We start from the raw sequence: 25,877 nt of genomic DNA on the forward strand, positions 1-25,877 counted from the left end.
ACGTTTTTCAAGCTTTTGTACCTTCTGCTGACCAGCAGTAACTCAGCAGGTCAGGCATCATCTCAGGAGAGAATGAATGGGTGATGTTTTGGGTCGAGACCTTTCTTCTGTCTGAAGAAGGGTCTCGACCCGAAACGTCACCCATTCCTTCTCTCCTGAGATGCTGCCTGACCTGCTGAGTTACTCCAGCATTTTGTGAATAAATACCTTCGATTTGTACCAGCATCTGCAGTTATTTTCTTACACTTGATTACATTGGCTGCTTTCCCAAGACAGTATGAAGCAAAGGTGGAGTCAGTGGTGGCGGTGGCTGGTCTGTGAGATGGTCTGGGCTACATTCACATCTCTCTGCAATTTCCTGTGGAGTTGGGCAGGGCAGTTGCAAACCAAGCAGTGGTGTATCCAGATAGGATTCTTTCCATTGTGCATCTGTAGAGATTGGTAAGTGTCTTTGGAAGCCTGCAGAATTTCCTTAGCCTTATGAGGAAAAAAGATGTGCTTGTGTGCTGTCTTGGCCATAATATGAATGCGGTTGGACTATAAAACAAAAGGAATACACGCTCCAACAATTTACAGTGCATCAAAAGTCAAGAATTGTATTTTATTATAAACCATTTCAACTGGGCTCGTGTGGCATTTGTCTTGACTGGAGCACATAATGTAGGTTGACAGTTTAGTGCAATACTAAATTATCAAGAGGCGCCATCTTTTGAATGTTGTATTAAACCTATTTGAAGAGGTGCAAGCGGTTTTCTTGGGGTCTGTGTTGACATTCAACTCGTGCCAAAAAGAGTGCTGATTATTTACTCTAGTAATTTACTTTATGTGAGAATCAGGAGTTGTGTAAGACTTAGTGAGTGATTTCAGAATGCAAAAACATTTCATTGCAAACAAGATTCATTGCAACCAGAGTGGGCAGCACAGTGGCAAAAGGGTGGCCCTGGGTAGAGATTCTGCCTTACAGCGCAAGAGACGGGTACTCCAAAGATGTACAGGTTTGTAGGTTAATTGACTTCTTCATTTTAGTTTTGTTTAGTTTAATTTTGAGATACAGCATGGAAACAGGCTGCTTGGCCCACCGAGTCCGCACTGACCAGAGATCCCTGCATATTATCCTACACTACAATTTTTACATTCTCGGAAACAAAACCCACGCAGGTCACGAGAAGGACGTACAAACTCCGTACAGACAAGCAGTCGTAGCCAGGATTGAGGGCGGCACGGTGGCGCAGCGGTAGAATTGCTGCCTTATAGCGAATGCAGCGCCGGAGACTCAGGTTCGATCCTGACTACTGTACGGAGTTTGTACGTTCTCCCCGTGACCTGCGTGGGTTTTCTCCGAGATCTTCAGTTTTCTCTCACACTCCAAAGACCAAAGTTTGTAGGTTAATTGGCTGGGCAAATGTAAAAATTGTCCCTAGTGGGTGTAGGATAGTGTTAATGTGCGGGGATTGCTGGGCGGCGCGGACCCGGTGGGCCAAAGTCCCTGTTTCTGCGCTGTATCTTTAAAAATTAATTAAAAAAAATAAAGTTGCATCTCTGACGCTGTGAGCGTGTAAGGCACCATGCAGCCCCTGTAAATTGTCGCTGGCGTGTAGGATAATGCTAGTGTATGGGGTGATCCCTGGTTGGCGCGGACTCAGTGGGCTGAAGGGCCTGTTACCACGCTATATCTCTAAAATCAAAAGTTTTTTTAAAAAGTATGCATTGAAAGAAGGTGGATATCTCTTGCACTGCTGCTATTTATTATCCATCCACAACTGCCCTGGTGCAAGAATCAGCCATATTGATGGGGTCTGCAGTAACATACAGTCCCAATCAGGTAAGGATGGCTGATTTCCTTCCCTCAAGGAAATTAGTTTATAATTGTCACATATGCAGAGATACAGCGACTCCCTTGTTGTGCATGCTATCCAGTCAAATCATACCACACATGAGTACAAGAGGTCCTCTTGTGGAACAGTAAGCAGAATGCCACCACGTTCTGGCGCCATCTTATAACTTGCAAGTTTCTGAAACGTCCGCTTTTTGCCCCAAGAGATAGATTCTCACTCTAAGACCCAGTATCCGGGCAGCACTGGATTAATGAAGTCGGGGCAAGTCTGGCCCAGTGCGATGCTGTCACGCCTTCCACCGCCGTTCCGCACTCGGTCCACTCACTCACCCGGCTGCTGTCGGGCCTCCGCCAACACTACGACCCACAACCACCGCAGCCATGCCATCGGTGCCCTCCAGCACCGCCACTCTGCTTCCGTCCGCCAAGGACTTGAGGTCCCACTTCCCATGCCGATCAGAGAACTTTTGTGAGCTTTCCAAGGACCATACATTAGTGAACCAGTTCAGTTTCATGACTAATATGATAGAGACTGGCAGATTTAAAAAAAAAAGATTTAATTACTGTAAATTTCTCAAATGCCATGTTGGGAATCAATCTTGTGTCTCTGGGATCAGAATACTTACTGAATGTCAATTCAATAATGCGCACACCACATTACTGGACTGGTCATTTTTACACTCATCAAGAGGAAATGGCTTTTTGTGGGAATGGATACTACGTAGAATCATAAAAAAATTATGACACACAAGGAGACCATTCAGCCCATCATGTCCATGCAAGACATGGAACATTTTTTTAGGTTAATCCCATTTTTCATGTTCCTGTGCATACGCATGTGGCAAATAAATCTGCTCCATTACTGTCTAAGGAAGCAAACTTCTGATTGAGCCCATTATTTGGGTGGCACTATCAGTTCACCTCAAATCATTTCACCACTGTTCCTCAGTTAAGTTAAGTTTAGTTTATTGTCGCGTGTACAGAGGTACAATGAAAAGCTTTTGTTGAGTTTCATGACCTTTTTGAGGACCTCTTGCACTATTAAGGACCTGTTTTCTAAGTGTGCACTTGTGTACTTTTCTTCCACAGTTTCTTTCTATTCACTGTCGTAAAATATACACGTAGTTTATGTATAAATTATGTTTTTGTGTGGGATGCCTGTGTCTATGTGCCTGTGATACTCTTGCAAGCAATATTTTCATTGTGTAGGTACGTCACAGTACTTGTGCAAGTGACAGTCAACTCAACTCTACACAACTTGACAGTTGAGAGAGACAGGCATTCTCTATTAATTGTTTCTAGGTCTCTCAAGATTTTATACCGATTAAATCTTCCCTCAACTTCCATTGTTCCAAAGGAAACAATGCTAGTTTTGTTAATTTCCCCCAATAATGATCAACCCTGGCACCATCGTTGTAAACATTTTCTGCAACTTTTCTCATCCTATCGTACGCATTGTAAATGTCTTCCCAAAATCTAAATCACAGCTGCTTTTCAAACACCCGGGAAAGACTCAGAAATCCCTCTTTGCCAAAATGCCATTCCGGTTGTGTGGAGGCCGTATACATGGTGACAGGAAACCCGGCACTTGCTTTGACTCAGAGTGTGCTGCTTTCTGAAATTGATGGCGACTGCTTTTGAATTTTAATCTCCAGCTTTGAAGACCAGGCCTATAAAGTAAAACATTAACGGCCTTCTATCACGATTTCCATGCCTTGTGACGATGTGGAGGAAGGAACTGAGGATGCTGGTTTAAACCAAAGACAGACGCAAAATGCTGATGTAATTCAGCAGGACAGGCAGCATCCCTGGAGAGAAGGAATGGGTGATGTTTCGGGACTGAAAGGTCTGAAGAAGGGTCTCGACCTGAAACGTCACCCATTCTTTCTCTCCAGAGATGCTGCCTGTCTTACTGAATTACTCCAGCATTTTGTGTCTGCCTTGTGACCATGTCTTGACCAATCAATACACTTATCTTTGATCCTTTCGTATCAACCTTGTGTATCTCTGTTGCTGCCTTCAAGAATTCCACTACATTTCTCTATTATACCATTTAGTGTTCTCTCTCCAGATACATTACTGACGTTACCTTGGATTGAATTCCATTTGCCTCTTTTATACCCACTTGAGCATATCCATGTTATCGTCAAAAAACCTTTCTCTTTTTTATACACTACTCTTGGTATTAGACTTGACAATAATTCTTTCTGCGTAAGACGAAAATAAAAACATTCCATTGAGCCACTGCAGATAGCCTTTGGGTCACTAAACCCCTTGTCAACCATTACCCTTTATTTTCTGCCTCTTGAGTCAACTTTATTGCTTTCCCTTGAGCTTTTACTTTTTTGGACTTCAAATGCTAAAATCCATGTAAACTTCCAAAATGTGCTGCTCGAATCAGTCCACCTTTTTGCCTCTTCCAAAAATTCAATCGTTAGTCAGACATGACCTTCTCCTAACAAGTCTTTGCTGACTATCCTTGATTAAACTCTGCTTTCCTAAACAATGATTTATGATTTATTTTTCTGCAGATTTTTCAGAAACTTGCTCACCACTGTTTTCAAAATGTCACAAATTACATTTTTAATTTTTACTTTGTGTTATCTGCATGTAAATCTAAGCTCTACAATGCATTCATTTTTAAGGGAGAGTTAGATTTAGCTCTTAGGGCTAAAAAGGAATCAAGGGATATGGGGAAAAAGCAGGAATGGGGTACTGATTTTAGATGATCAGCCATTGAATGGCAGTGCTGGCTCGAAGGGCCAAATGGCCTGCTCCTGCACCTATTTTTCTATGTTTCCACACCACACATTTTTGAAATATCTCCCTAAAGAAAAATAAATTCTTATTTCTTAAAATCAACATAATTCACGATTAAAAAAAAATGCAATGTGCACTTTTAATAAGTCTTGTAAAATAAGCCTTAAATTAAGTCTGTAATTTTTTTTACAGAATAGCAAATAGTAGAGAGATATTCTTTTGGGGGAAGTATTTATCTGTAATGATGGGGCAGTTTTAAAAACTTTCTGGGGGGTGGGGGATAGAGGAGTTGCTGTTAATAAATCCAAAATATCCTGCTCTTCTTTAACCTCCTGTTTCTTTAAATATTTTTAATTGTAGCTGTCCAGACGTATTTTGTTACTTAGTGCATGTTGTGCCGCGATTCATATGAATGACTGTACATTACACTATCAGAGAGTATCGCCCATCATAATCAATTCATTTTCTACTCATCCTCACATTTGGCTACTCTTTCTGGTTCCCCTGTGCATATGAAATATTCATTTAATTGTCTCTGATGCCTGCTAGTTTATTCATCATCTCTAAAGTGAGTTTATCTGACATCTTGGCTGGAAGTTTCATTTTTATGCCTGAGTTTCCAGAGTAATTTTGAAGATTGAAAGCAAAGATGCGATTCTGTTAATTAAGCTTTGCAGTCACGGATTTTCAATATAATCTGTGTGACAGTTTTTGTTCCTATCTGGCTTCTGAGCATATTAAAAATTACCAGGTTTCTCTGGATGGAGTGGCCTTCCTGTTTCTGTACAGTTCAATGACCATGGTTCCAGCAGACACGCCGTTTGCAATCTCAAGACTTCCTGCCGTGTTCAAGGCTTTGGTCTTCTGACACCGAGCTGTCATTTTCTTGAATCTGCTTAATTAAAAACATGTTCGCTTGATGTCATCTGGAAAGGGTTTAGACTATGAGACCTTTCTCTCAGTGATGTGTGAACATTCCTGTGGATAGCAGCTAAAGCACATACATGAAATCTTATTTATGCACCAGAGTAAACTGCTTCATGTCGAGAAACCATAATGTGACACGTCTAAGTACTTTAAGTACTTGCTGGCTGTTGTGCACTTAGTATTTTGCTCGACAGATGTGAAATTATGTGCTACTATAACTGGAGTGCAAAATAAAACCCCTTTAGAGTTGTATCTTTGGCATTATCTCCTAAAGACATTAACTAAATCAGTGTGTTGGACATGAAGTTGTTTATATAGCTTGTTTTTAATGCCTTTAATTCAATGGTAATCATTTATATTTTTTCAAAACTAAATTCTACTTGCTACTTAATGTAATTTGACTTAGTTTAGTTTAAAGATACAGCATGAAAACAGGCCCTTCGGCCCACCGAGTCCACATTGACTGTCGATCACCCATTCGCTCTAATTCTATGTTATCCCACTTTTGCCTCCACTCCCTACACACGAGGGACAATTTGCAGAGGCCAATTAAATAACAAACCTGCATGTGTTTGGGATGTGGGAGGAAACCAGAGCACCTGGAGGAAACCCAAGCGGTCACAGGGAGAACGTGTAAACTCATAGGCGGCAATAGAGGTGAAGATTGAACCCTGGTCTCTAGCGCTGTGAGGCAACAATTGTAACACAGTGCCCCTCGTAACAACCGAATTTAAAGATAATTTAATATTCTAAGAGAAAATCCAATTTGAATTGGGAAAAAGTACATTGCATGAAGTTAGCTACTGTGAAAATCATTCTGTGTGCATTTTTAATGCAACATCTAAATGTAAAATGATTTTTGAAGAATTGTGAAGAAAGTGCGGCTTTTATTTAATTAATTTTTCTCAGGTTTTTAATTATTTTTCCCTGATGGTGCACACTTTCACGGGAATAACAACCAAGAGAAAATGAATTCCCCCATTGCTTTAAGTGCTTGCATTGGAAACTCTGTTTTTGCTTCCAGCTGAGGAACATGGAGTGTCATTTGGAAATGAAAGAAATCACAGGTGTGCTGTGTGCAGTAATTATTTTTTTATCCGAAGCTACCTGCAGATTACTATCCTCAGACACAGCAGAAAAACTTACAAGCTACTTTCCTCTTCATGGGGAATGACAATAGAAGCACAGTGGTTTTTGTGCATTTTGTGCATAATGATGTCAGGTATCAGACAGCCCAGATAGCACTCTATGGAGCTTCATCCTTTAAAGCAGTAATCACCTGTACACTTTCCATTATCCAAAAAAAACCCATTCATCAACTTGTTTGTCATTCTCTAAATTGTCAAACAAATTACTGATGGACATTACTGATTACAAATTACTGAAAGTAAGCGTGCAGGTACAGCAGGCAGTGAAGAAAGCTAATGGCATGTTGGCCTTCATAACGAGAGGATTTGAGTGCAGGAGCAAAGAGGTCCTTCTGCAGTTGTATAGGGCCCTGGTGAGACCACATCTGGAGTATTATGTGCAGTTTTGGTCTAATTTGAGGAAAGACGTCCTTGCTATTGAGGCAGTGCAGCGTAGGTTCACGAGGTTAATCCCTGGGATGGAGGGACTGTCATATGAGGAAAGATTGGAAAGACTAGGCTTGTATTCACTGGAGTTTAGAAGGATGAGAGGGGATCTTATAGAGACATAAAATTATAAAAGGACTAGACAAGCTAGATGCTGGAAAAATATTCCCAATGTTGGGGGAGTCCAGAACCAGGGGACACAGTCTAAGAGTAAAGGGGAGGCCATTTAAAACTGAGGTGAGAAGAAACATTTTCACCCAGAGAGTTGTGAATTTGTGAAATTCTCTGCCACAGGAGGCCAATTCACTGGATGAATTTAAAAGAGAGTTAGATAGAGCTCTAGGGGCTAGTGGAATCAAGGGATATGGGGAGAAGGCAGGCACAGGTTACTGATTGTAGGTGATCAGCCATGATCACAATGAATGGCGGTGCTGGCTCGAAGGGCCAAATGGCCTCCACCTGCATCTATTTTCTATGTTTCTATAATATATTTTCTAGATACCTCATCTTCTAGTGAGCGTTCTGTGGTTGGGCAGGGTCTTGTCCCAAGGAAGGTAATCCCGTTTTTATTAATACTAGCACATAAACAGATTTAAATTGTGGGCAGTCCGTTTTGTTTTACACGAGGGCAAACTCTGATTTTATTACTGAACTCTGCAAAATAATTGAACCTCACCCTCCCTTTTTCCCCCCATCTCTTGCTTGTGCCCCACATGGATGAGCACCCATTTCTCCTACAATCTCAACCCCTTTCCTCTTTCCCTCCCCCCGGCCCCTTCTGCGTATATCCCTTCCTCTGACTTCATGTTTCACACCTCTTCCCTTCTTATCTCCTTATCTCACTGCCTTTTGCCTTTTCATCCCAAGCCTTTGTCCATCCGCCAATCAATCTTACCTGCATCCACCTATCACTTGCCAGACTTTGTCTTACCCCATCTCTTTTTTCCAGCTGTATTCTCCCCCCCCCCCCCCCCGCCTCCAAATACAATCAGTCTGAAGAACAGTCCCGATCCAAAACGTCTCCTCTCCATGTTCTCCAGAGATGAGGCGTGACCCACAGAGCTACTCCAGCAGTTTGTGCCTTTTTCTCCAAAGTTTTTTTGTTACATACACATGATAAACCAGGACACTCCTGGGATATTTTTCATTCGGAAGCGCAATTCTATCACTAAGTACAAAATAATGAAGTCTTTGAATAAATCTACCTTTGTTGGGTGAAGAATTGCTTTGTGAACTTCCTGGGCCTCAGCATGAACCGATTATTCTGGATGCTGAATTTTGTCCCAGAGCTTCCCTAAATTCAGGGTCTGTGAGCGTCCAGCTGACAAAATGGCCGCCAAAATGCCTGGCTTTAAAGAGCAGGGTTCAAGTGGAGGAAATTAGATACCAGATTTTATCTCTAAGTGCCTTGCTTTGGTTCATTGCCCCATATAGTATTCCAACTGAGAACTAACAAATCCCGTTCAGTTGCGACAGCAGAGCTCAGGTAACCAGTAGCCCCGAGACTTCAGCTCATAACTTCTCGTTTATGAGTCAGTCAGTCGCCTGACTGATTGAAACGAGAGGCGGCATTGACTTTTAAAGCAAAACCTTTATTGATTCGTTTCTGTGCATTCTCGGAAGTGCACCGTAAGAATGGTAACTTTCATTATTTTATTTAGTCCATATGTAAAGTATTTTCTTAAACAGTGGGCTAATTACACCAGCACACCCAGATGAGTCGTGTACAACCCAGAGAACTGTGGCCAGCTGTTGTTGATGTCACGTGCTCTTTAATCTATCCTTGAAGACACTGCATTAATCTATTATTTGTTTAGAAAAACAAAATTTAGCATTTTGTTCTGCGTCAATTGCTTAGGCATAGAACGACTCTAAACTGTCCTGTTATTGATACAACAGAAGAAGAAAATCCAAAGCCAGTTCATGATGTTTTTAGGCAAGCCAACTACTTTAGTGAGAAACAATCTATCCTAGTAAATTGATATGTAAAATGTGTAAATCCTTGTTGTATGACTGGTCCACCACCGATTTTCCGGCAACTGGTGGTCTGGCACCTTCTTTAATCCAGATATAATTATGAGAGGGCACTTGAAATACCTCCCCCCCCCCCCCCCCCGGGACACTCAGGCCGAGTGAGGCAGCTGATCTCGACCTCACTGGGACTTCCGCGCCAATCGGCAGGTCGAATTTGCCCTCTGTGGCCAGAGCTCTGGAACTCTGGTCCAGCCGGAGCCTGCAAATCCGTTGCCATTGTCGAGTTTTGCGGCTGATCGGCGGGTCGCATTTGCTCTCCAGCCAGGCTGGAGCTGGCAGATCCATTCCCACAGTCGCCTTCCAAGGCCGGCTCTGTGGGTCAAGTATCTCGGCCAGTTGGCAGCCTAGGCGGAGTGTTCCAAATCCATGTGACTCCTCTCTGTGTTGGTCCGGCAAAACGGATAATCCGGGAAAGGCCCTGGAAAGGTCCAGAAAATCGGTGGAGACCTGTGGTAGAATATTAATGTTTTGTGCTCCTAATATTACATATTCCATGTTAAAGCTTAAATGACCCCTGGCAATCTCAAAGGCGTGATAGCCAACAGTGGGAAAAAAGTCAAAGTGCTGGAGGAACTGGAGCGCAGTGGTAGAGTTGCAACCGGACAGCACCAGAGACCCGGGTTCGATCCTGACTACAGGTGCTGTCTGTACCCGTTATTATGTTCTCCCCGTGACCTGTGTGGGTTTTCTCTGGGTGCTCCGGTTTCCTCCCACACTCCAAACTTGTACAGGTTTCTAGGTTAATTGGCTTCGGTAAAATTGTAAATTTGTAAATTGTCCCTTGTGTGTGTTTGTGTGTGTGTGTATAGGCTAGTGTTAGTGTGCAGGGATCGCTGGTCGGCGCGGACTCAGTGGGCCAAAGGGCCTGTTTCCACGCCGTATCTAAACTAAAATCTCTCAACTAAATATAAAGGATATTGCTTGGGAACGTTGTCAAAAGCCATATGTCGTGTATACAACAATCTGACCAGACTTCTCAGCACTTTGTTCTTTGAGAAGTGTTTATCCTGCTGCTAATTGTCCAGGGTGAGGTACAAGTTGCTACCAACTAACTTTGTGTTGTGAATCACATCCTGCCTCACGCTTTACCATTTGTGAACCCAAAACTGCACTGACCAGTAAAAACAAGAGTTCCAGTAAAGTGATATTGAGTGACATAGCTGTAATTCACTTGAACAATTGCAATCATATCAAACCATGAGAATGAATTTTGAATGGAATGGAATTGCCAGCAGGTTTAAAAGAAGATTCAACCTGAACCTCGCAGTCAAGGTCAGATATGAATGAAGATTGTGACATTTCCTGCAGTTTTGCTTGGTTACAGTAAAGACAAAGGAGAGGTTTCAGAGTTTAAACCTATTCCTCAGGACATTTAACTGCAATGTAATCTTCCCTAAGACAGTTATATACGTATATATAAACTGGAGGACCAGCACCTTGTATTCTGCCAGGCTGGACTACAAGCCAACGGCATGACATTGAAATCTCCAGTTTCAGGTATCTGCTCCCCTCTATCCCTCCTGATCCATCCACGTCTACTCTCTTAGGCCCTTCTTTTTCCTCCCAACCCCCCGCAGCCCCCTATCACCCAGTTTCCTTCCCCTTCCCCCACAAACTACCAGCCACACACACTCCTCCCACTGAGTGCGCTCCCTCCAATGTTCCCATCTGTACACCCTCCCACCCTTATTTGGTCCCATGCTTCTCCTTCCTTCCCTGTCAGGTTCCATCACCTGTAGCCCTTTATTGCCTCCACCTATCTCCTCCCAGCCTCTTGTTGCTATTACCAACTACCCCCTCCCATGACTCCATCTGCCAGCCACAGTTTTTACCTGCACAGGTCTAGGTTTGGTTTAGTTTGGACATACAGCATGGAAACAGGCCCTTCGGCCCACCAAGTTCCCGCCGACCAATGATCCCCGCACATTAACACTATCCTACACACACTAGGGACAATTTACATTTATACCAAGCCAATTAACTTACAAACCTGTACGCCTTTGGAGTGTGGGAGGAAACCGGAGATCTCGGAGAAAACCCACGCAGGTTACGGGGAGAACGTAGAAACTCGGTCCAGATAGCACCAGTAGTCAGGAATCGAACTCGGGTCTCTGACGCTGTAAAGCAGCAACTCTACCTCTGTGCCACTGTGCCACCCTATCTATTGCTTGCCAGTTCTTTCTCCACCCCTCCCACTCACCTCTTTGTACTGGCTGTCTCCCCTCTCTTTCTGCCAGCTGAAAGGTCCCGACCCGAAACACTGTCTGTCTATTTCCCTCGGATAGACACAAAAAGCTGGAGTAACTCAGCGAGACAGGCAGCATCTCTGGAGAGAAGGAATGGGTGACGCTTCGGGTCAGTTGATTTCAGATTATTGAATTAATTCCCCAAATTTAAGCTGCACCAACTGGGATTCAAATGCAAGTCTCTTGATCTTGCCTCTGGCACACTAGTCCAGTGTAGTAGCCACCGCTGTTTCATATCTGAAGGTCCAAAACAATAGCACTGGCAGACTAGACAGAAAATATCAGTGTTTAGAATCAGAATATTACATGAAATATTTTGTCATGCAATACTTTGATATCTGCACGAACTAGCAACAAGGGAATAGCTCGGCTGTTTGGTATTTATGTTATAAAGCTGTCCCTCATGCACACTTTTGCACACTCACTGTCAATGGTGACCAGCGGAGGTCTTCGATTTCAGTTAGTGTGCTCATGATGCCTGGATTTATTTAGCAGCATTGACGCATTATAACCTTTCCCCCGTGAGCTCGGGCAGACTTAGGTTTGCAAAAAAAATCTTTATGTGCACTTGTGAAAACTGATTGCAAGCTACATGCCATATTAAATTGTGAAACAAGGCAGCACTCAGTGTAAACACATGAAGCAGTTTCCCCAGCAACTGGTCCACCCGACACAGCACCTCAGGATCGAGCCCACAATCCATGATGCTACGAGGGCAGGGAGGACTATTGTAGGCCAGTAAAAAGATAGGACATTCACCGATTTGCCATTGGGATTTTGGATAAAGCACTGCCTCGCACGTTGAACTGGGATTTCAGTTTCTTCAAGTAAAAACCCCGGGTCCTGTTTTCACTTTGAAAGACTAGTTTCATGAATAGTTTATAGCCGATACTTCAGAGTATTTTCATCTTTGACAGATCTTATGTAGGGATTTGAGAGGAAGGTGTTCAGTTTAATAAATCTTCCATTGAGGCCCAGCATGCGCTTTCATGTACAATATGTATAGAAGTATGGTTTTGATAAGTATATTCTTTGTGATATTGGAATAATTGTACACTTTCTTGTGATGGATTCACACAGTCAACTTGTTGACTTATGTAGGATGTTCCCATTGTGAATACTTGTGTCACTCACACAAGGTGCATTTATTTCCTTTATCCAGCTCTTTCCATTCAGTTTAGAGGAGCTGATTATTATTGTGTAAACCCATCTGTGGAATGCTTTAAAGGATAAACTGGGACAAAATGAACCTTTCACTGCACAAAAGAATTCTATTGATAGGGGACTTTGTATATATGTACCTTTTGTTTTTGGTTCTGAAGATGTACAGAAACTCTGATGAATCGTCACATTTGAACCAGTTGCAAAGAGTTTTACAGCATAGCAACAGGACCTGGAGCCCACCTACTTCTTGCCAAGAAGGTTGGCATATTGGGCTAGTCCCATTTGGCCCAAACACCTCTGTCCATACATCTTTCCCATCCATATATTTGTCCGAATGCCTTTTAAAAGTCGTCGTTGTCTCCACTTCTATAGATTCCTTTTGGCAGCTCATTCCAGATATGAACAACATTCTGAGTGAATAAATTGCCCCTGAAGTCCCATTTGAACCTTCCCCGCCTACCATAATCCTATCCCCTCTGGGTGTAGAATCCTCTACCCTGGGAGAAAGACTGAAGAGTTTGCTGTGAGCAATGGTGCCAAGATGTACCTAACACTGGATCACAGCAACTCTGATAGATAAAATAATATTTGCCCTCGTATCATTTGTTATTCAGGATTTGATCAAAGGCAGGTGTCAGGGGTTATGAGGAGAAGGCAGGAGAATTGAGTTAGAAGGAAGAGATAGATCAGCCGTGCTTGAATCATAAGGTCATAAGTGATAGGAGTAGAATTAGGCCATTCGGCCCATCCATTCGACTCCGCCATTCAGTCATGGCTGATCTATCTCTCCCGCCTAACCCCATTCTCCTGCCTTCTCCCCATAACCTCCGACACCTGTACTAATGAAGAATCTATCTCTGCCTTAAAAATATCCACTGACTTGGCCTCCACAGCCTTCTGTGGCAATGAATTCCACAGATTCACCACCCTCTGACTAAATAAATTTCTCCTCATCTCCTTCCTAAAAGAACGTCCTTTAATTCTGAGGCTATGGCCTCTAATCCTAGACTACCACTAGCGGAAGGAGAGGAGGAATGCTGGAGTAGACATGATGGGCCAAATGGCCTAATTCTACTCCTATCACTATTGACCTTAAGAATGAAACTAACATCAATTTAAACATTTTTTGTGAGATTTCATCATGTGATCGGCAGAATTTGAGGCTCGTAGCTCTGGACATGTAGGATTCACTGGTTGTCCAGTTCCCAAATTCCACAGGTTCCAGAATGGTCCCCATGGATTTGAAAGCAGCAAATGTAACCCCACACTTTAGTAAAGGAAGGAGAGAGAAAATGGGGAACAATGGACCAATTAGACAAATGAGGCAGAGCAAATATGCTAGAATCTTTATGAAGGGAATGGTAAGAGGGCACCTCAAAATCAAACCGAGAAATCAGTCTGAAGAAGGGTTGTGACCCAAAATGTTGTCTGTTCATTTCCCTCCACGAATGCTGCCTGATCCATTGAGTCCTAGCACTTTGTTTTTTGCACTTAGAAATTAAAAATAGGATGGTTGATGTCAGCCTATCGTTGTGAAAGGGAAATCATATTTGACACAATTCTAATGGGGCCTCACAAGATGGAGGGATGTTTCCCCAGTAAGAGGTCTGGAATGAAACAGGAAGCAATCTCTTGATTCTGAGGGTGGTGAATCTTTGGAGCCAGGGAGGAATCAGGAGGCACAAGAGACTGCAGATGTTGGAATCTTGAGTAAAAAATCAAATGGTTGGAAGAACTCAGCAGGCCAGGCAGCATCTGTGGAGGGAAATGGGCAGGAGGCAATTAGGGTCAGGTCCCTTTGATTGAAATGATTGATTCAGAAAAGCAGGATGGAAACATGCCCTTCGGCCCACCGAGGTAAACAGTCTGCCATTGAATGTCAAAGCAGGATTGGGAGGCTGAATAATCAGCTCATATGTGTTTATTCTTCATGTTGTTTAGTTTAGTTTGGAGATAGAGCGCAGAAGCAGGCCCTTCGGCCCACCGAGTCCGCACCGACCAGCGATCCCCACACATTAATACTATCCTACACACATTAGGGGCAATTTACAATTATATCGAGCCAATTAACCTACAAACCCTCTGCACGAGTTTGGAGGAAATCGAGCACCCAGAGAAAACTCCACGCAGATCACGGGGAGAACGTACAAACTCCGTACAGACAGCACCCATAGTCAGGATCAAACCCGGGTGTCTGGAGCTGTAAGGCAGCAACTCCACCGCTGCGTCACCCTATATTCAGAGGGATCTGGGTGAGCTGGCTTAGGAGGTAGAGAAAACAAACATCCAAGTACAGAAAATAATTGGGAAGGCAATTGCTACAATGGCCTACATTGCAAGAAAGCAGGAGTATGTAAATAGAAATGCCTTGCTGAGATTGTGCTGAATTTTAGCGAGACCTCATTTGGAATATCATGTGCAGTTTCGGTATGTATACCGAGGAAGGATATACGGGGACAAAGACAATTTACAATTCAGTCAGAGAGTTGTAAATCTGTGGAATTCTCTGCTTCAGAAGGCAGTGGAGGCCAATTCTCTGGATGGTTTCAAGAGAGAGCTGGATAGAGCTCTTAAAGATAGCGGAGTCAGGGGGTATGGGGAGAAGGCAGGAACGGGGTACTGATTGTGAATGATCAGCCATGATCACATTGAATGGTGGTGCTGGCTCGAAGGGCCGAATGGCCTGCTCCTGCACCTATTGTCTATTGTCTATATAAGACCAAATAAGTATCTGCTCTGAAATAAAGAGAAACAAAAAATTCTGGAAGTGTTCACAAAGTAAAGCAGCATCTATAGACTTGAACATTATTGATGGTTCTGGCCATGTCTTTTCATCGGAACCAGATAATTTGCAATTAGTACTGCAAAGATTTCCGAAGATTGATTGGGGATTCTTGGCATAAAGGGTTTACCATTTAGGACTGAAATCAGGAGGAAGTTCTCTGCTGTTGGTAAATGTTCATGTTCATATGTTATAGGAGCAGAATTATGCCATTCAACCCGTTCAAGTCTATTCTGTCATTCAATCATGGCTGACCCTATCTTTCCCTCTCAACCCAATGCTCCTGCCTCCACAGTTGTCTGTGGCGATGAATTCCACAGATTCACCACCCTTGGAATAAAGAAATTCCTCTAGTGGAAACATCCTTTCCTCATCCACTCTATCCAGGCCTTTCACTATTTGGTAAGTTTCAATGAGGCCCCCCTTCATTCTTCTGAACTCCAGTGAGTACAGACCCAGTGCCATCACATGCTCATCATATGTTAAACCAATCGTTCCTGGGATCATTCTCGTAAACCTCCTCTGGACCCTCTCCAATGTCAGCACATCCTTCCTCAGATATTGGGGCCAAAACCGCTTACGATATTCCAAATGAGCTCTGACCAATGCCTTATAAAGCCTCAGCATTACATCCCTATTTTTATGTTGTAGTCCTCTCGAAATAAATGCTAGCATTGCATTTGCCTTCCTTACTACTGAATCGACTTGCAAATGAACTCTTTGGGAATCCTGCACCAGGACTCCCAAGTCCCTTTGCAGCTCTGATTTCTGAACTAAATGCTTGAAATCTTCTCAGAGCACTGCTGTCAAAAATGCAGTAACATGCGTAAAAGAACAAAAAAACCTCAGTGACAGCAAGTGTCGACCATTCAGTCTCTTGTGTCTGCTCTACCCTTCAATGTATTATGAAATCCATAGGTTTTGGGCGCTAATGGAAACAGGGATTGGCGGGAATGGATGTAGACATTGCTGAGGATTAGCCTTGATCTTACTGAGTGGACCAGCAGGTTCAAAGATGTGCTCGGCCTATTTTTGCTCCGGTTTCTTATGTTCTTTGTCTTTGACATTCTGGAAATAAAATCTAAATTTGGCTGCAATGCAAAAATGGGTGATGGCAAATTGCCAGCTCAGTTTATACACATCTGGATTTTCTTCTTCACTGACTTCAGTGGAAATTTAAAGAGAATGGTGTAATGTGTGAAACAGACTGCTGATTTGGTTTTGGCTTTTTTGTCTGCCGCAGAAGTCAAATTTTACTCGTAGTGACGTTAACTATAATTTGTATTATGGAATGGTTGAGTGCCTCTGTTTGCTGTGAAACTCAAGTAATTGTAGCTTCCAAAGATCTGCACAACTATTGACAGATTTTTTTTTCATTGAATTGCTGGTAGCTTAGTTTAGTTTAGAGATAAAGCGCAGAAACAGGCCCTTCGGCCCACTGATGACCGTGAAAACCAGTGATCCCCGCACACTTGCACTATCCTACACGACAATTTAACCATTTTTACCAAAGCCAATTAACCTGCAAACCTGTACGTCTTTGGAGTGTGGACGGAAACCGGAGCACCTAGCGGAAACTCACGTGGCCACGGGGAGAACGTACAAACTCCATACTGACAGCACCCATAGTCAGGATCAAACCCATTGCCTCTGGCGCTGTGAGGCAGCAGCTCTGTGGTTGCACCACCTCACTATGAGGCCCTTCTCACTATGAGCCTAAATTTCACGTTTGAAGATTTAATGTCATCTACTTTGTTGGATCATCTTGATTTTTTGTATTTACAATCATGTGTGTTTGCATTATGTTTAAATGCAAATGGAAATTGCAAAGATTAATGGACTCTTTTTTTCCTGTTTGTAGTGCACCAATGCCCTATCTCATAGGAGTGCATTCAAGTTTAATGGAGGTAAGTTTGTTCTTCTATAATTAAATTAATTTCCTAGCCCCCATACACTTAAATGATTTATTATTTCTATTGATTTTATTGAGACAGTATTTTAATTTCCCAGCTGGTGTAAGTTGTAAGTATTTGTTTAATGGGCTTGACGTTACTGTGGTAAGTGTGACCTGAACCTTTGTACAGCTCCTGTTGTTCATGTGCCCTCCAGTCACCCTGAGCTCCACTTGGTGTGGTGACGTACCACTCGAGTCAGGATCTTGCATGCTGAGCTGTTGTCACGTGGGAATGCCAAACGAAACCCTGTCCAATAAACTAGTGACAAAATGATTAAGAAATATTTAAAAAACATGTTACAATTATTTAATAAATGGCAACACAAGAACATTTGTGGAAGTTTTAATGATTTTTTTAAAGTTTGAAAGATACAGCATGGAAACAGGCCCTTCGGTCCACACCGACCTGTTCACACTAGTTCTATGTGATCCCACTTTTGCACCCACTCCATACACACAAGGGGCAATTTACAAATAACCTTACAAACCAGCCGTCTTTGGGGTGATGGAGAAAACTGGAGCACCCACCTGAAACCCACGCAGTGGCAGGGAGAATGTGCAAACTCCTCACAGACAGCAGTCGAGGCCAGGATTGAACACCAGCTGCACCTCTGTGTTGCCCAAAATAAACAAAAACATAGCTATCATTCCTCTCTTTATCAATGAATGGACCGGCTGTCATGTGTCCATTGCTCGTGCATGTTGCTGTATGTTCGGCAGCTGGGTTCACCACTGTCTCCACTGCTGGAGATTTATTTTATGTGTGCGCCCTTTTTTTCTGCTGGACTCCACAAAGAGTGCAGTTGTGATATTATCACTGAGGAGAAGTCAGTAGGTCTGGGATTTCTGTAGGTAGATGGCAACACTGAATGTGGCCCTTTCCTCGACTGATCCAATTCAAAGCATTCATCTTTTTAAGGGGAGCTATTACATTGCAGTTTAATTGTTTACTTTCTTGAATTAAATGCACAAAGAAAAAAAAGGTGATTTTTGCGGGCTAATAATATCAATCAAAGACATTGTGTATCTATTTGTTGGTATGGAGACGTACAGGTATGTAGGTTAATTGGTTGGGTAAATGTAAAAATTGTCCCTAGTGGGTGTAGGATAGTGTTAATGTACGGGGATCGCTGGGCGGCACGGACTTGGTGGGCCGAAAAGGCCTGTTTCCGGCTGTATATATATATATGATATGATGATATGGAGGATTTTTATGATGTATTAAGTGCTTATTTTTAGTTTAGCTTAATTTTGAGATACAGCAAGGAAACAGGCCATTTGGACCACCGAGCCCGCACCGATCAGCGTTCCCCGCACACTAACACTATCCTACACATATTAGGCACAATTTACAATGTTACCCAAGGCACTCATCCTACAAACCTGTACGTCTTTGGAGTGTGGGAGGAAACTGGAACATCCGGAGAAAACCCACACAGGCCACGGGAAGAACATACAAACTCCGTAAAGACAGCACTCTGTAGTCAGGATCGAACCCGTGTCTCTTGCACTGAAAGGCAGCAACTCTGCCGCTGCATCACCGTGCCTGTTCTGTTGCCTGTTGAAAGTATAACTACAGACACAGTAATTATTATTTTCAATTTAAAGAATTATTGTTTAAATCCAAAGGAAATAACCATATTTATGTTCTGTGGTACAAAATGTACTCAATGTTCGACTGGCATTCTAGAAATCACACCTTTCAGAATTTTACTAAATGCATTTGGAGATGCCAAAAAAAATGCACATTAAAACTACCTTCTGCAATAAAAATAGATTGAATGCCATTTACATTATACTTGAATATATATTTTTGTAGATCTGAAACCATGCTCTTTGGCTGCAGGCAATCTTTCTGTTTGCTTTTTTTATCAGAAATCAGGAAAGGACTACTTAATCAGCTTTGCTTCCCTTGTTTAGATTAACAAGCTATGCTGTCCATTTTATAACTCTAACTAACATCTATAAATAGATACATTTACATAATGTTGGTTGATATGTGATTATTTCTCTTATCCAAATAAGTTTAAAAATGTAGACAATGAAAAATGGCAATTTACAAAATAATTCTATTGTCCTTTTTGATATTGACTTTGGTGGAAGGGCGAGACAGATGGCAATACCACACAAACAATTTTCTACACCTCTACCAAAGTAACTCTTAGGCCAGTTGCATGGATGTGAGACCTCCAGAAGTTCATTTAAGACCCTTGTCACACCTTCTGGCTGTTAGCTAAAATGAGGCAACTTCAAATAGCGTGGTGTTCCTGTTGAATAAGGAAATTTGACAGTGTTCTATATGTTTTTAATATTATTCATTTTTAGTTGTATTTAATAGGTCTTCCTCCTATAAAATGGAAGAGCCAAACAAAATATGCATTTACTGCTTTGAATACTGAAGTAAAATTTGTGCATGATACCTGAAAGTGCCAGAAAATTTACTTTTCTCAAACATGTCCTTTTAAACGTGCAAGGATAGCACACATGTAAATGAGGAAACTGTGAACTGTGGTTTAGTGGAAGATGTTCTTAAGGCAGGATCTAAACATTTAACTTCTGGCCCTCAGTTTTCACTCATCATTTACTCTCCCACTGATCTATCAATCTGATGTCCAGGTTAGTAAAAGGAAATGTACAAGGTTATTTGCACAGCAATAACATTTCCATGCCATTTCCTTAATTCCCTTTCCTCCATTTTCCTCACCATCTAACAAATTTCCCACCACCACCTAGAAACCTTTCTCCTTTCCCTTCCTTTCTACAGTCACCCCCCATCCCAGAGTCCCCCATTTTCCTTTTATCCCCCACTTTCTCCTCCCCCATCCCCTTCCGCCCATATCCCTCCCTCTGGCTTTCCATTTTACTCTTCTCTCCTTATCTGACATTCTTTTGTCTCCTTTTCACCTCTAGTCTTTGTCTCTTACTCCACCTATCTGCCACCTATCTCCCCCCATACCGATAATCCACCTATCACTTGGCAGGCTTTGTCCCACCCCCACCATTCTTTTCAAGCTTTCTCCCCCCCCCCCCCACTCCTATCAGTCTGTACAAGGGTCCTGACCCAAAACCTCGCCTGACCATTCCCTCCCCAGATGCTGCTTGACGCACCGAGTTCCCCCAGCACTTAGTACTTTGCTCAAGATTCCATTATCTCCAGTTTCTTGACTTTCCATTTCTTCAGTTTTCTTCTGGTAAGCGTTTATGAACAGAGGCAGAGGTCTCATCATCTGTGCACATCATCTAGTTAATTGTTCATAGGTTGTGTCAGCACAGATCTATTTTGGAATAATCAGCGTGTGGCAACCATGAGGAATTTGTTTTTAATGTTAACTACTGAGGGAAGTTAAACTTGCAGCTGATGAACTCAAACCACGACTCCACAAGATTTTCTAACTTGGCCATGGATTAAATTTTAGTAAATTCGTTCAGAAGGGCTTAATGTTTCAGTTTATCATAGGATATGAGAGGCCTGAATATATTGAAGATGAATGGGCTAAGACTGTGGCTGAGAATGGCAGGTTTGATACAAAAAGCTGAGTTTATTTTGAGAATATGTCAAGATATTCATGCCCCACACAGCGCCAGGAAGAATATTACAATAAAACTTGCACCACACTGGCCATGAAAAAACTCTGCTCTAACCATGACAGCAGCCTCACCTGCCAGCCAACATCCTCAACATTTGCCTGTTCAGGAAATTGGATGAATTCCAATTGTTGAGGCTCTGTGGAGGGGTGGCGGGGGGGCACAGCAGTAGAGTTGCTGCTTACAATGCAAGAGACCCAGGTTCGATCCTGACTACAGGGGCTGCCTGTATGGAGTTTGTACGTTCTCCCCATGACTGCATGGGTTTTCTCCGGGTGCTCCGATTTCCTCCCACACTCCAAAGACGTACAGGTTTGTAGGTTAATTGGCTTTGGTAAAAGATTGTAAATTGTCCCTAGTGTGTAGGATAGAGCTAGTGTACGGGGATTGCTGGTCGGCTCAGTGGGCTGAAAGGCCTACATCCACACCAATCTCTGAACTAAACTAAACCTTGTACACTACTGTAGTTAAACCAATGATTTGCAAGCAGATGTTAACTGCTTATTGATTCAAATGTAAAATGAAAGTAATTGGATACTACAACTGGAGATCTTACCCAGGGCAGTAATTGATATATTTTGCCGATTGACAAGGTAAGATCTTGGTCAGATCTTACCTTTGTGAACTGTGAAAGTGTGATCACTTTCTTGGGTGCAGTTAATGCATAAATGGTGCATGAAAACTATCTGATATGTCTCCAATGATGCTCACTGTCTCTTAGTGGCAGCATTCTGCTTGGTTTATGACCATATGTGGATCTTGCAGGGTTGACACCTCTGCAACATTGCACAGACCTTCCACTTCTCATAGCTCTCTGCCGAGTTTCCATTGGCTGCACCCCTTTCAACACAATCCCACTCCTTACTTTAGACTTTAGAGGTACAGCACGGAAACAGGCCCTTCATCCCACTGAGTCCTTGCCGACCAGCGATCACCTCGTACTCTAGCACTATCCTACACATTGGGGACAATTTACAATTTTACTGAAGCTACAGACCTTTAAATGTTTGGAGTGTGGGAGGAAAAAGGGAGCACGCAGGGAAAACCAACGCGGGTCACAGGGAGAACGTGCAAACTCTGCACAGACAGCACTCGTGGTCAGGATCGAACCCGGGTCTCTGGCGATGTAAGGTAGCAACTCTACCGCTGCGACACTGTGCCATCCCAAAGACTGGAGCAGAAGTTTCAGGGCTATATTTAGTGCAGCACTGAGGATGGACTGCACAGGTGGAGCTCTACTCCTTTTGAGGTGACACAGAACCGTGTGGCTCTCGCTGGTGGCCACTGGACGGTCTGTTGCATCGTTTCAGAGAAAGGAGGCATTATCCTCATTCTACTGCCATATATTTATCCCTCAGTCAGTGCTGCCAGAATTATTTACTCACCATTGTCTGTGCGAATGGCAGACATGTTTCCTATATTCCAATGGTTTCCATATTTTCAAAATTAATTAATTTCCTGTGAAGTGCTTTGAAAAGTCTTGAAAGTCACTGATGCATATATACATAAAACCCTTTCCTTTTTCTTCCCTTGTAGAAATAGTTATAGTTTTGCCTTCTAAATGTATTTCTTACGATAGACATCTTTCCTGTAATGGGGTGACCAGAACTGCATGCAATACTCCAAATCTGTCTGAAACAAAGACCTTTAGAGCTGCATCATGACATCCTAATTCTTATATTCAATGCCCTTAGCAGTGAAGGCAAGCATACCATCAGGCCGCACTCCCGTTATTAGTATTGTAGTTAGGCTGCCTTATGGATTTGAACTTATGGGGATGAAGAGCATTCTTTAAAAGATAAACTTGAAAGATGGGTTAATAAATATGTCTTTTCAAATTAAGGGATTTATTAAGCAATTCCAGTATGAACTTGCGATATTTATATAACATTCTGAATTTGTATTGTTACACCAGCCAGTTCATTAGTTACTAAATAGCTGAAATTTTATAGTCAGAGCGAGCTAGTCAGGCATTAAATCATAATTGTTCAATTATAATCTTGTGATGCTTCAGGTTCAACAGGAGTAAGTTTATTCACAAATGACTTCCTACATTATGCCATATTTTATTAAGGCATTAAGAATACAAATAACATACGGCTTAATTTACAGTTTCCCATAAATTTGTTCTGATGACACCATTTCAAGATTCAAACAACCATCTGTTTTATGGCATTAGAGTTCAGATGATGTATTGCTGAAGATTATTACAGTAATTCTAAAGTGACAGTGTTCTGGGTCTCATATCATCACCTAGTTTGTCTTCTTTATAGTTTTGCAGATTTTCTAACCTATAAAATTATTTTAAAGGACGACATTGACTATTAAAAATATATTATAGTAGGCCCTGAATAGTAATGTACATTTACAACTTAATCTAATTAACATTGAGTAAAAATCAAAGATTTATGGCTAAATCTACATCCTTAGTAGTATGTGCAAAAAATATGTACATTAGATATATGAGTCTCCTAAGCAAATGATATATGAAATCCTCTAGACTTGTGTATTTCATGCATTTTATGCTAGATCTTCAACTGTTTATGTTAAATAAATAATTAGAACAGCATGGGAACAGGCTTTTTGTCCCACAATGATTGTGCCGAACATGATGCAAAGTTAAACTGATCTCATCTGCCTGTGCTTGTCCCTCGATTCCTCTATATCCCTCTATTCCAATATCCTTCTGTTCCCTGCACTTCCGTGCATCTATCTAAAAGCCTCTTAATGCCACTATCGATACTGCCTCCACCACCACCCCTGGCAATGCGTTCCAGGATTCCAATATCTGTAAAATCTCTTGTCTTGCACTTCTCCATTAAACTTTCTCCCTCTCACCTTACAGCTATGCCCTCTAGTGTTGGACATTTCCACCCTGGGGAACAAGGTTATGACTGCCTACCCTACTTATGCTTCTATCAAGTCTCCCCTCAATCTCTGATGTTCTGGAGCTAACAATCCACGTCTATCTAATCTCTCCCTGTAGTTGAAACCCTCTAATTCAGACAGCATTCTGGTAAACCTCCTCTACACCCTCTCCAAAGCCTCCACATCTTCCCTGTAACAGGGGTGACCAGAACTGCATGCAATACTTCAAATCTGGCGTAAACAAAGACCTATAGAGCTGCAATCATGACATAGAAAAATAGAAAATGGGTGCAGGAGGAGGCCATTCGGCCCTTCGAGCCTGCACCATCATACAATATGATCATGGCTTATCATCCAAAATCAATATCCCGTTCCGTCTTTTTCCCCATATCCCTTGATTCCGTTAGCCCTAAGAGCTAAATCTAACTCTCTCTTGATCCTAACTCTTACATTCAATGACCCTAGCAATGAAGGCAAGCATACCACACTCCTTCTTTACCACCCAATCTACGTGCTGCCACCTTCAGTGAGCAATGAACTTGGACTCCATGATCCCCCTGCACATCATTGCTGTTACGATCCTTGCCATTAACTGAATACTCTCTCCTTACATTCAATCTCCCAAAGGAAAACACCTCACGCTTCCTTGGGTTTCCCTCCGGGGATGAATAAAGTTTTATTGTATCGTATCGTTAAACTCCATCTCCTATTTCTCTGCCCATTTCTGCAGCTGATTTACATCCCACTGTATCTTCTGACAGCATGCCTTACTATCTGAATCTCCTCCAATTTTGGTGTCATCGGCAAGCTTCTCACCAACCCATCTCCATTTGCATCCAATACAATAAATAGTATTTGAGTTGCCGTTTGAGTTGGGTCTTTGTGTCAGTAATGTGCATTATATTACTCCTACCCATTCCAGCTTTACAACTAGATATCACTGAATGGGTACTTGTGTCACTAAATTGAATATCCTATCATTTAAATGTTGATGCGACTACACTGCATTTATTTATTTGCTGACCTTTTCTGGAATAAGGTGAAAACTTCCTCATTAAATGGAGATTATCTATTTTGAGAATGGGAAATAAATGAACTGATATCCTTGATAGATTAATGTTCATAAAGTGCAAACTGTTGTAAAATTGGTAAAATAAATTTGAAATAATGTTGCTTAGTTAACATTATTTGGCTTTAGAAAAGGGGTTAGACAATAGACAATAGGTGCAGGAATAGGCCATTCGGCCCTTTGAGCCAGCACCACCATTCAATGTGATCATGGCTGATCATTCACAATCAGTACCCCGTTCCTGCCTTCTCCCCATATTTAAGAGTATCCTTAAGAGCTCTATCTAGCTCTCTCTTGAATGCATTCAGAGAATTGGCCTCCATTGCCTTCTGAGGCAGAGAATTCCACAGATTCACAACTCTCTGACTGAAAACGTTTTTCCTCATCTCCGTTCTAAATGGCCTACCTCTTATTCTTAAACTGTGGCCCCAGGTTCTGGACTCCCCCAACATTGGGAACATGTTTCCTGCCTCTAACGTGTCCAACCCCTTAATAATCTTATATGTTTCGATAAGATCCCCTCTCATCCTTCTAAATTCCAGTGTATACAAGCCTAGTCGCTCCAGTCTTTCAACATATGACAGTCCCGCCATTCCGGGAATTAACCTAGTAAACCTACGCTGCACGCCCTCAATAGCAAGAATATCCTTCCTCAAATTTGGAGACCAAAACTGCACACAGTACTCCAGGTGAGGTCTCACTAGGGCCCTGTACAACTGCAGAAGGACCTCTTTGCTCCTATACTCAACTCCTCTTGTTATGAAGGGCAACATTCCATTGGCTTTCTTCACTGCCTGCTGTAGCTGCATGCTTCCTTTCAGTGACAGATGCACTAGGACACTCAGATCTCGTTGTACGTCCCCTAATAATCTGCCTTCCTATTCTTACCACCTCACACTTATAACCTATCACCTCACACTTATCCACATTAAACTGCATCTGCCATGCATCCGCCCACTCACACAACCTGTCCAAGTCACCCTGCAACTTAATAGCATCTTCCTCACAGTTCACACTGCCACCCAGCTTTGTATCATCTGCAAATTTGCTAATAGTACTTTTAATCCCTTCATCCAAGTC

The 25,877-nt window shown here is 42.3% G+C and overlaps 1 protein-coding gene across 3 annotated transcripts in view; it reads left to right on the forward strand.

Moving 5' to 3' along the window:
* The window catches only part of dennd1a (DENN/MADD domain containing 1A), a 514,736-nt gene that overhangs the window by 313,511 nt on the left and 175,348 nt on the right, over positions 1 to 25,877 (forward strand). For all 3 annotated transcript variants that reach the window (XM_078426383.1, XM_078426382.1, XM_078426384.1), the window contains one exon: positions 17,183 to 17,228. In XM_078426383.1, coding sequence (XP_078282509.1) covers positions 17,183 to 17,228 — 46 coding nt within the window. The remainder of the gene's footprint in view (positions 1 to 17,182; positions 17,229 to 25,877) is intronic.

The sequence above is a fragment of the Rhinoraja longicauda genome, chromosome 31 (genome assembly GCF_053455715.1).
Source record: "Rhinoraja longicauda isolate Sanriku21f chromosome 31, sRhiLon1.1, whole genome shotgun sequence".
Taxonomy (NCBI): Eukaryota; Metazoa; Chordata; class Chondrichthyes; order Rajiformes; family Arhynchobatidae; genus Rhinoraja; species Rhinoraja longicauda.